Source organism: Sorex fumeus, unplaced genomic scaffold (genome assembly GCF_029834395.1).
Source record: "Sorex fumeus unplaced genomic scaffold, SorFum_2.1 ptg000155l, whole genome shotgun sequence".
Classification (NCBI taxonomy): Eukaryota; Metazoa; Chordata; class Mammalia; order Eulipotyphla; family Soricidae; genus Sorex; species Sorex fumeus.
Genome location: NW_026606212.1, coordinates 956,029 through 966,005, shown reverse-complemented (window position 1 = coordinate 966,005; position 9,977 = coordinate 956,029). Strand labels below are relative to the sequence as shown.

At 42.9% G+C, this 9,977-nt stretch overlaps 1 protein-coding gene across 1 annotated transcript in view; it reads right to left on the bottom strand.

Moving 5' to 3' along the window:
• Positions 1 to 646: 646 nt before the first annotated feature.
• Positions 647 to 9,977, bottom strand: part of IFT81 (intraflagellar transport 81) — a 65,683-nt gene continuing 56,352 nt past the window's right edge. Inside the window, exons 17-18 of the mRNA XM_056107153.1 lie at positions 4,135 to 4,180; positions 647 to 1,417 (exon numbers count right to left, since the gene is read on the bottom strand). Of these exons, the coding sequence (XP_055963128.1) occupies positions 1,235 to 1,417; positions 4,135 to 4,180 (229 nt within the window). The 3' untranslated portion in view covers positions 647 to 1,234. The remainder of the gene's footprint in view (positions 1,418 to 4,134; positions 4,181 to 9,977) is intronic.

The window sequence follows — 9,977 nt, the reverse complement described above, 5'->3', positions numbered from 1 at the left end:
ATTGTCCTGTGCTGACTTTTTTAAACATATGATTGACATCTATTTTTATAACAAATTTTAATATTTAAAACAAAATCTAGGGTGCAGGGTATTGTCGACGGGCTGTAACTCATGCCTATATCCACACTCACCAAGGTCCAACCCTGGCACTGCATGATGACCCAGGAGCACCCCAGGGAGAGATGGGTGTGGCCCTGGTGGTGCCACTGGGTCTGAACAATCAGGTCTACACAGCCGGCTCATGGAGGAACGCCTCTGAGCCCTGCCTGGGAGACCCTTGCACCAAAAAAAAAAAAAAAAAAGGAACCAATTCCCACCCAAGCCTCCCCCATGAAGACCTAAAGATAATATTTTAGATTTATTTAATTTTTTGGTGAAAATGACAATATTTTAGTTCTTAAGTTTTTTTTGTGAAGATGACAATATTTTACATCTTATTTCGTTTTTGGTGAAAGTAAGTACTAGTCTAGTACAGTGGGTGGGGCACTTACCTTGCACACAGCTGAGCCGGGTTCTATCCCCGAAACCCCATATTGTCTCCCAAACCCTGCCAGAAGTGACCTCTGAGTGCAGAGGCAGGAGTAAGCCCCGAATCTAATACAGTTTAACAACAGGAATGCTTACTTAAAAAAATAACACAGAAACACAATGTGACAAAACTATAATTTTAAGATAAAAAGTCATGATATGTGCACTAAGTTTTATTTGCCATTAAATTTACAAAGAGAACAACTATGTCATTCAAAATACTAAAATTGTGTGACAGTCACAGAAAAAAAAAAAGAAACTGAAGTGAAACTGTAGGAACTAATGAACTCTGTAGGAACTAATGAACTTCAGATAAACGTTTCTTCAAAACAAGAGATATTAGTTGCTAAAAGAGTCCTCTAAAGTTAAAAAAAGATTGAGAGAAACAGTAAGTCATTAGGTTATTTATACTTAAAAGAAGTGACATGTTTCTTGATGGACACATGTTTTCATTTTATGGATAGTAAACTTAGTCTCCTGTCTCATAAAACTCAGAAGACACCACTGATGACTAAACCAAGCAAAACAACAAAAGTCTCTTTCTCAAACTTAAACTTAAAAGCCCACATATACTGTCTTCCAAGAAAACTTAATAGGAAACAGCTATTCTGAGAGCAAAGTGTTGCACAAATCACTTTTAAGAACTGCATCCTGGGATGCGCTGTCAGTGAGTGGGATGGACTGCGGCCTCATCCGATGCGAGGCTTCAGAGAATCAGGCGGTCCTCTCCTCCCTCCTGAATCACCTGGCCGATGGCCGCCTGGTTCTGCTGCTTCAGAAAGCACTGTTTCTTACACTCCATCAACTGTTCGAAATCACGCCACATTTTCACTTGTTTCATATTTGGACCATGACTTTCTCGTACAGCTTTTTGTTTTTCTCGAAGTTTCTAGCATAAAAAATATATAAAAGAAAAAAAAATATATAAAGACCAAATAAAGGGTGTTGGGAGGATCCTCCCAAGATAGGAGAAGCATGCTGAAAGTAGACCATAGACCGAAAATGATTGCCACTCAATGCCTCTTTTGCAAACCACAGCACCCAAAGGAGAGAGAGAGCAAAAGGGAATGACCTGCCACAGAGGCAGGGTGGCGTGGGGGGTTGGGGGGTGGGATCAGCGGTGGTGGAGAATGGGAACTGGTGGAGGGATCATTGTATAACTGAAACCCAAGCACAAAAATTTGTAGGTCTACAACTGTACCTCATGGTGTTTCACTAATAAAAATTTATAAAATAAAATAAAAAAGAATCATTAAATCTCAGATGCAACAGGGATTTACTTTTATTAAAATAATCAGAAAATTTGGCTATGTATTGTAAGCTTGGTAAGCAATAAAGGAAACCAGGTTATCCTTTGAAGAATGAATCCTAAGATTTATAAAAATTAAATTTATGACAAAATTGGACAATTCAAAGTTAAAAAGCTGGGGCGGAATAAAGGGCATCAGGAAAGTGGAAGAGCTTCATGGTGTAGAAAGAACACAGACTTTGGAAGTCAAAAGACTTGAGTTTTGATCTTGACTGTGTGATACTGTAAGACAATTTCTCAGTTTTCTCTATTATCATCTAAGGTAAATAATAAGGGACAAATAAATTATCGGTCTTGTAAGATTATTTTTTCACATGACATACTACATGGAATTATTTAATAAACTATCATGTGTCATATTTTATTAAATATTGTACTCGTCCCTGAATCAGTGCATATGTACAAACAAACTGTGTGCATACATTCCTCAGGGAGAAGTCTAGTGACTGCATGGGAGTCTGGGGGCCAGCACGCTAGCTTACAGTGCCAGTGTGCATGCTCCGCACGCATCTCGTCTCATGCCAGGCCCCACGTGGTCCTGAGAACCACTAGGAATGGTCGCTGAGCAACATGCCAGGAATAGGGCCTGTGCATCGGCAGGTTTGGCCCCAAATAAATAAAATAAAATAAAATAAATATACAGTGGCAAATACATCCAAATCCTACAATTAAAAACATTTAAAAAATATTGTGTGTTTGGTGGCTGGGATCAAACCCAGGGCCTCACACATGTAAGGAATGTGCTCTACTGCTGAGCTACACGCCAGGGCCCTCAGAATCATATTTGTTACTAACAGACTCTAGGCTTCTACTGTCAGAACTATTCACTCCTCTTACTTTAAAATAACAAGTAGGAATACGAAAACGTTTAAATACAGTGCAAAAATATACTTTGGTTCTGAGTTATGAGAACTGAGGCAGGGTTACTCTGAAAAGAGGGACGAACACCAAGTCAGAGACAATGAAAGGCAAGAAAGGAACAAGTGAAGAGAAGGAAGCTGCAAGAGGACAGAAAAGGAAGGAAGGAGGAAAGGCAGGAAGGAGGGAGGGAGGGAGGGAGGGGGGGAGGAAGGGAGGGGGGAGGGAGGAAGGAAGGAAGGAAGGAAGGAAGGAAGGAAGGAAGGAAGGAAGGAAGGAAGGAAGGAAGGAAGGAAAGCAGAGGGCAGCAGACAACAACGGCACACACTTAGGAAACACAATGGTGACAAATACACTGGCACCGAGGATGAGAAAAACAAAAGGACAGAAATATAAGCGAAGAAAGAGAAACAGATGCCACAGGCATAGCCTCATCTTTTCTGCTTTAGTTTATGGCTCAGCTAACAGCTGAACTGAGCAAACAAATTAGAACGCAGGCTGCTGGGACTTGCCCAAATAAGACAGACTAAACTCAGAGACAACTCAACACGCTGAGTGCAGGCTTTACCTGCAGGGGCCTGGGTTTGATCCCCTGAGCACCATTAGGATGGATCTCAGGCCTGGAGCCAGGAGTGAGAGACCCCATGAACAATCAGGAGTGAGCAAAAATGAAACAAAACCCCACAAAATTAAATGAAAAGAAAACAAATATCTCTCTAACCCCACAACAGTGTGGGGTTAAGTATGTTACGCAAGGTACTATCACTCAGGCCCCTTCAAGTGTAAGATTTTAAAAAATTGCTTATATTGAAAGAATGTCTGTAGGGCCTGGAGAATGTAAAGGGTTCAGAGAAGTGCCAAACTCATAGTAGGAGCTTTACTAAACAAACAAGTATATGGCTACTCGTTACCAGACAAAACATAACATGGGATTCAATCTGCATTATATGAGGTTGTTCTGGGTTTTGTTTTCCCAGTGGGGAGGCGTGGGGGAGGGTTGACTACCCAGCATTACTTAGTTCTTGCTCAGTGCTTAGGGCTCATTCCGGGCAGTGCTGAGGAACCAAGCTGGGCCAATGCGTGCAAGGCCAGCACCTTCGCCCCGGCAGGATCTTTTAGTGGCTCTACCAAACTTTCTCTTGAGCTCTTGGTTCTTTTTAGCAGCAGGGTTTGAACCCAGGCCTCTCCCACGCAAGGCAAGAGCTCTACTGCTGAGCTACATCCCTTGCCTTTGTTTTGTTATTTAGAACTAGATTTTTCCTCCCAAATTCATGACTTTTACAAAACTAAATTCCTATGGAAGAGTCTCAACTCGGAAAGAAATGAAGGATATGAATTCTTCCTTGAAAACTACAACGCAACCCTTTTAAAAGAATGACAATGTTATAGCCATTTATGGAAACTTGCAGTTAGACACACGAAAATATCTATATTCTTACCTTCCCCAGATTTTCCTGTTCGGCAATATTTCTGGTATACTGTTCCCTAGGGAGTCAACATAATGATTTAGTTTCAATTTACTCCAGTTAATGTGATCATATAACTAAATTATAAATTAACATCTATCTAAATACATTCGGCAATATAGTTTAAAGCACTAGAGTTAGAATGAAACCCATTATCAAATACTCTCCCCTCTTTAGTCATTTGTTCAGTAAACAGTCATTTAAAAGGGGGGAAAAAGGCGAAACACAAAATAAGAAATTAAGAGGATTAAAATGCTAAATGCTATTTCTGTTTAATCTGCCCTAAAAACAAAGGGAACACATTTACTTAAATAACACTTTGTTTTTTGAAGAGGTTTGCAGAAAGGAGGAAGGATCCACATTGTAAATAACTACTAGCTAGCATCTAACCCTGTAATTCCACTTCTAGGAAACCATCCTACACAAAAACTCAAAATTTCATGAAGATAAAAGTAAGAACTATTTAGTTTACACCGCTGCACATAATTCTGAAAACTTGCAAACAAACTAAATGCCAATAGGTAAGGAAAAAATTGAATAAATATGGCATATCCATTCAAATGAGCTACACAGAATAATAAAAATGAAAACATTATAAATAGTGGAATGGAAAGGACTTTACATAAATAATTAAGAGAAAAACTGTAACCATATCTCATTATTGTATCACTGTCATCCCGTCGTCGTTCCATCACTCGGGCAGCCACCAGTCACTGTCTCTAGTCCTCCCAGCCCTGAGATTTTAGCAGCCTCTTCTTACTCGTCTTTTCCCAACGATTCGAGGCTCTTTCAGGGTCAGGGGAATGAGACCTGCTGCCATTACTGGTTTTGGCATATTGAATATGCCACGGGGAGCTTGCCAGGCTCTGCCTGTGTGGGCGGGATACTCTCGATAGCTTTTTGGGCTCTCCGAGAGGCATATATCTATATATTTCTCTTTATGATTTGTTGCCTACTGTCTGAACCCCATCAAATATGGTGTGGAAATTATGGAAAATGGGTCAGAAGTGTTTTATAATGTGTCCGGAAAGCGGCCTGGAGCGTGACAGCGGTTGGGTAGTGGAGGTCGGCTGCCAGGGCTTGGTCACTTGGGGCAGGGAGGGTTCTCACCTGCCCCACTCTGGAGCGCCCCAAGTGAAAAAGCCTGGCATGGAGTGCCATTATTGTATACATACAGAAAATTTCTCCATGTTAAGACCAGAGAGATAGTACAGCGAGTAAAACATACCTGGCAGTTGGGTTCAATCCCCAGCACCCCATATGGTCCCCTGAACCCTGCCAGGAGTGATCCCTTAGCACAGATCCAGGAGTAAATCTTGAGCATTGCTGAGTGTGATCCAAAAGCAAACCAATTTCCCTCAAGTGTTTGCAAACATACACATATTAAGATATATTAGCAAATGTGTGGAAAAGGGATATGGAATAACGTACCCAAAAATACGAACAGGCTTAATATCCTAAGTAGCCTCGCTCTTCAAGCCCATGTTCTCTGGAACACGCATCTCTCTTGTGTGTGTCTCTCTGTCCCTTTACTTGCTTTTCCACTCTGGATAAGGCCCTGTTCTCTCTTGAACACGTACTTCTCTCCCCTCACATCTTTCTAAATAAGCTTCATTCAATAAAAACTATCTCACTTCAATAGAAACAAAACAAATATTAACAGCAGACATTTAGAAGAATGGTAATGGGGACAACCTTCAATTGCTTTGTGTGCTGTACTTCATAATGGTTACTGTTTTTATAAATATTTCTCTCATAAGATTAAAAAATTGTGGGGGCCAGAGAGACAGAGTGGGAAAGGCACTGGCCTTGCATATGTCTACACAGGTTTGATTCCTGCCATCCCATATGGTCCGCCAAAGCCTGTCAGATATGATCCTCTAGATATCATCCTGAAGCACAGAACCAGGAGTTAAGCCCTGAGTACCACTGAGTATGGCCCCAAAACAAAACCAAAAAGATTAAAAAATTGCAATTTTTTGGGGGGGGCACCCAACATTGCACAGGGGTTACTCCTGACTCTGCACTCAAGAATTACTCCTGGCAGTGCTCAGGGGACCTTATGGAATGCTGGAAACTGAACCCGGGTCGGCCTTGTGCAAGGCAAACGCCCTACCCGCTGTGCTACTGCACCAGCCCCCAAAATCACAATTTTTAATGTATATGTAAAATATTCATAATATTGCATTTTATTTATTTATTTATGTTTTTGCTTTTTGGGTCATACCTAGCGATGCGCAGGGGTTACTCCTGACTCTGCAATCAGGAGTTACTCCTAGCGGTGCTCATAGGACCATATGGGATGCTGGGAATCGAACCCGGGTCAGCCGTGTGCAAGGCAAATGCCCTACCCGCTGTGCTATCACTCCAGCCCCTGCATTTTATTTTCATAAAAAAATTTTTTTGCCCTCCCGTTGATCGTCGATTTGCTCGAGCGGGCCCAGTAACGTCTCCATTGGAGACTTTGTTGTTACTGTGTCTGGCATATCGAATACTCTCGGTAGCTTGCCAGGCTCTCCGAGAGGGGCGGAGGAATCGAACTCGGGTCGGCCATGTTGGCCGCGTGTAAGGCGAACGCCCTACCCGCTGTGCTATCGCTCCAGCCCATAAAAAAATTTAGTTATATTTAAGACCACATAGGACAAGAGTGTGGTTTAGAGTACTCAGGGAAAGTTAAAGGATAAGGACAAAGGAGCCCTGGGCTGGATCCCTGGCACGGACTGCAGAGTTCCCAGAGCCACAAGGAGCAACCTCCAAACAGGCCCGCAACAGCCTCACCACCGAGTAAGTGTCACTCAAAACAAAGACAAACAAAAACTCAAAGGAATAAAAAAGGTCAAAGAAGATAAGAGAGATTTTATACCTCAATGTACATGGAAACAGATTATGTTTCTGTGTAAAGTTACAATTCAGTATTCAAGAGGAAATGAAGCAACACAAATTTGGGAAACTAAGCCGCAAAGATTAACTCTAATAGCCTAAGTGAAGGAAGACTGGCATACATACCCCAAAAATGACTGTACAAGTGAGTAATTAGAATAGGAGAGAATGGCAATCGAAAGTAACCAAAGCCCATACAGAGTTAAAGCAGAGGGCTGGAGGGGGTCAGAGAAACAGGACAGTGGGGTAAGGCTCTAGCCTTGCACATGGCAGACGAGGGTTCAATCCCCGGCATCCCATATGGTTGATTTCCAAGTATAGATCCAGGAAAACCCCTGAGCACCACGGGGTGTGGCCCAAAAACAAATGAACAAAAAGTAGAGGGCTGGAGAGATAGTACAGCGAGTGGGTAAGTAGTACAGATTGCTTTGTGCGGCAGACCTGGTTCAATCCCAGAACCCCACATCCCCTCACTTGAGAAGTGGTTCTTGAGCACAGAGCCAGGAGTCAGCCTTGAGTACCACCAGGTGTGGCCCAAAACCAAAACACGCAAAGGTAGGGGCCAGCGCGATAGTACAGCGGGGAGGGTGTTTGCCTTGCACACAGCCAACCTGAGTTCTAAGCCCTGGCATCCCATATGGTCCCCCGAGCACCGCCAGGAGTAATTCCTGAGCGCAGAGCCAGGAGGAAGCCCTGAGCATCGCAGGGTGTGACTCTAGCAAAGGCAGAATGGTGTGTACGGGAATGGGAGTGGAAGAAAAGAAACACCGTCCTGAGGAACCTTCATTTGCCCTGAAATCTAATGATGCAATGAAGTTGCCTCTCTAGGTCTTCAGTGAGCAGCTGCCAGACTGATTTGAATGACATTCTGTTCAAGAAAAATGAATTGTTATGGTTTAGATGACATTACCTAACTTATTTAGGGGCTGGGGAGAGAGCTCCTTAGTAAAGCACACACCTGCCATGTGGAGGCCCTGTATTAGACTCAGGCCCTGCACACCACCACTTCCGGTGTCGCAGGATATAGGCCGTTAAAAATTGATTTATTCATTTATTACTCTATGTGTGAGGGTATAAAAATCTTTTTAGTTACATATATTATTTTTTCTCAAGGAATCAACTGGCTAATGAGTTTTTTGTTTGTTTATTTTGTTTTTCTGTCCCACCTGGCAATGCTCAGGGCTTACTCGTGGCTCTGCACTCAGGGATCACTCCTGGCTAGTTCAGGGGATCATATGGGGTGCCAGGGATCGAATCTGGGTCAGCTGCAAGCAAGGTAAGTGCCCTCCCTGCTAGACCATTGCTCTGGTCCCTGATGTTCTTTCATTAGGGGCGTGGATCTCCCAAGCAGTACTCAGTGCTGAGTACTCTAAGCCATACCCAGAGAGCAATGATCAGGCTGGTGAGATAGCACTGCTTGGGTCCAGTGGAGCTTGGGGCCATGAGAGCCACATCCAGTAATGCTCAGGGGGCCCCAGGGCTGTCCCTGATGGTGCTCATGGCCCTGGCCATGAATATCACCTACCTTAGACTGCTGAGATCTCTCTCTGGCAACTGGACCCAAGTTCTTTTCCAATAACACTGATAAGTAATTTTTTTTTTTGCTTTTTGGGTCCCACCTGGCGATGCACAGGGTTACTCCTGGCTCTGCACTCAGGAGTTACTCCTGGCGGTGCTCAGGGGACCATGTGGGATTACTGGGAATCGAACCCAGGTCGGCCGCGTGCAAGGCAAACGCGCTACCCGCTGTGCTATCTCTCCAGCCCCAGTAATTTTTTTATTCAATGAATTCATACAGGAAGTAACTACTGAACAACTGTTATGCATCAAGCATGTCCTACCTAGGATTTCAAGAAAAACACAGGGCAGAGGTCTGCCTTTCAGGAACTCATGCTACATGATTTCCCAAGCACTGCTGAACTCATTATATTTAACTTCATTATCTGTGACACACATTGTTCTCTTTGTACTATAGGTGAGGAAGTGACCTGCCTAAGAAATCCACCCAGAACTAGAAAAACCAGATTAGACACAATATTTTCTGAATCCTTTCTAAGCACTTTGGAATAAAATATGCTGCTTCTTTAAATAAAATTTGTTGATAATCTTGCAAAGCCAAGTTAATTTCTTAGCAAAAAGAAAAAAAGAAGTAGAATAATAATAAAAATAGTAGGTCTATCACAGTATTTTGAGCACTCATTACACTTTTTATTTTTTGGTGTCAGGAATCCTCCGGGGCTTCATATATGAGGCAGGAGTTCTACCACTAAGCCACATCCAGGGTCTCTGTTTTCTTTTCTTTTTTTCTTTTTCTTTTCTCTTTATTGGGGCCTCTGTTTTAAACATTCATTGGTGAGTTTAGAGTACAATCAATTCCATTTTGTTGATATATTTTTTTCTCATGCGCTAGTCGTTAGACAACATTTTTCTGTAGAAACACTAGGACATCATCCAGCGATGCTCTGGAGTCACTTGTGACTCTGCTCAGGAATCACTCCCGGCAGTGCTCAGGGACCATAGAGAGTGCCAGGGAGCAAACCCAGACTGGCCGCATGCAAAGCCAGCACCCTACCTGCTGTATTATCTCTAGTCTAGAAATGTTTATTTTTAAAAATGTATTTATTTAGGGCCACACTCAGTGGTGCTTAAAACCAAACAGAGGCCTCCTGCATGCAAAGTATGCATTCCAACCCTCTGAGAGCTATCTCCCCAGTCCCTAAAAAAAAATTTTTTTTTAAATAATAACAGAGAGAATGTGAGGACCAGAGAGATAGCCCAGTGTGTTATCTCTATTCTACACTGCACACAGTTGACCTGGGTTCAACACTTGGCACCCCATAAAGTCCTTGGAGCCCCGCCAAGAGTGATCCCTGACCACTGACCCAGGGGTTAAGCCCTGAATACCAGTGGGAGTGCCCCCCCAAAAATACCCCAAA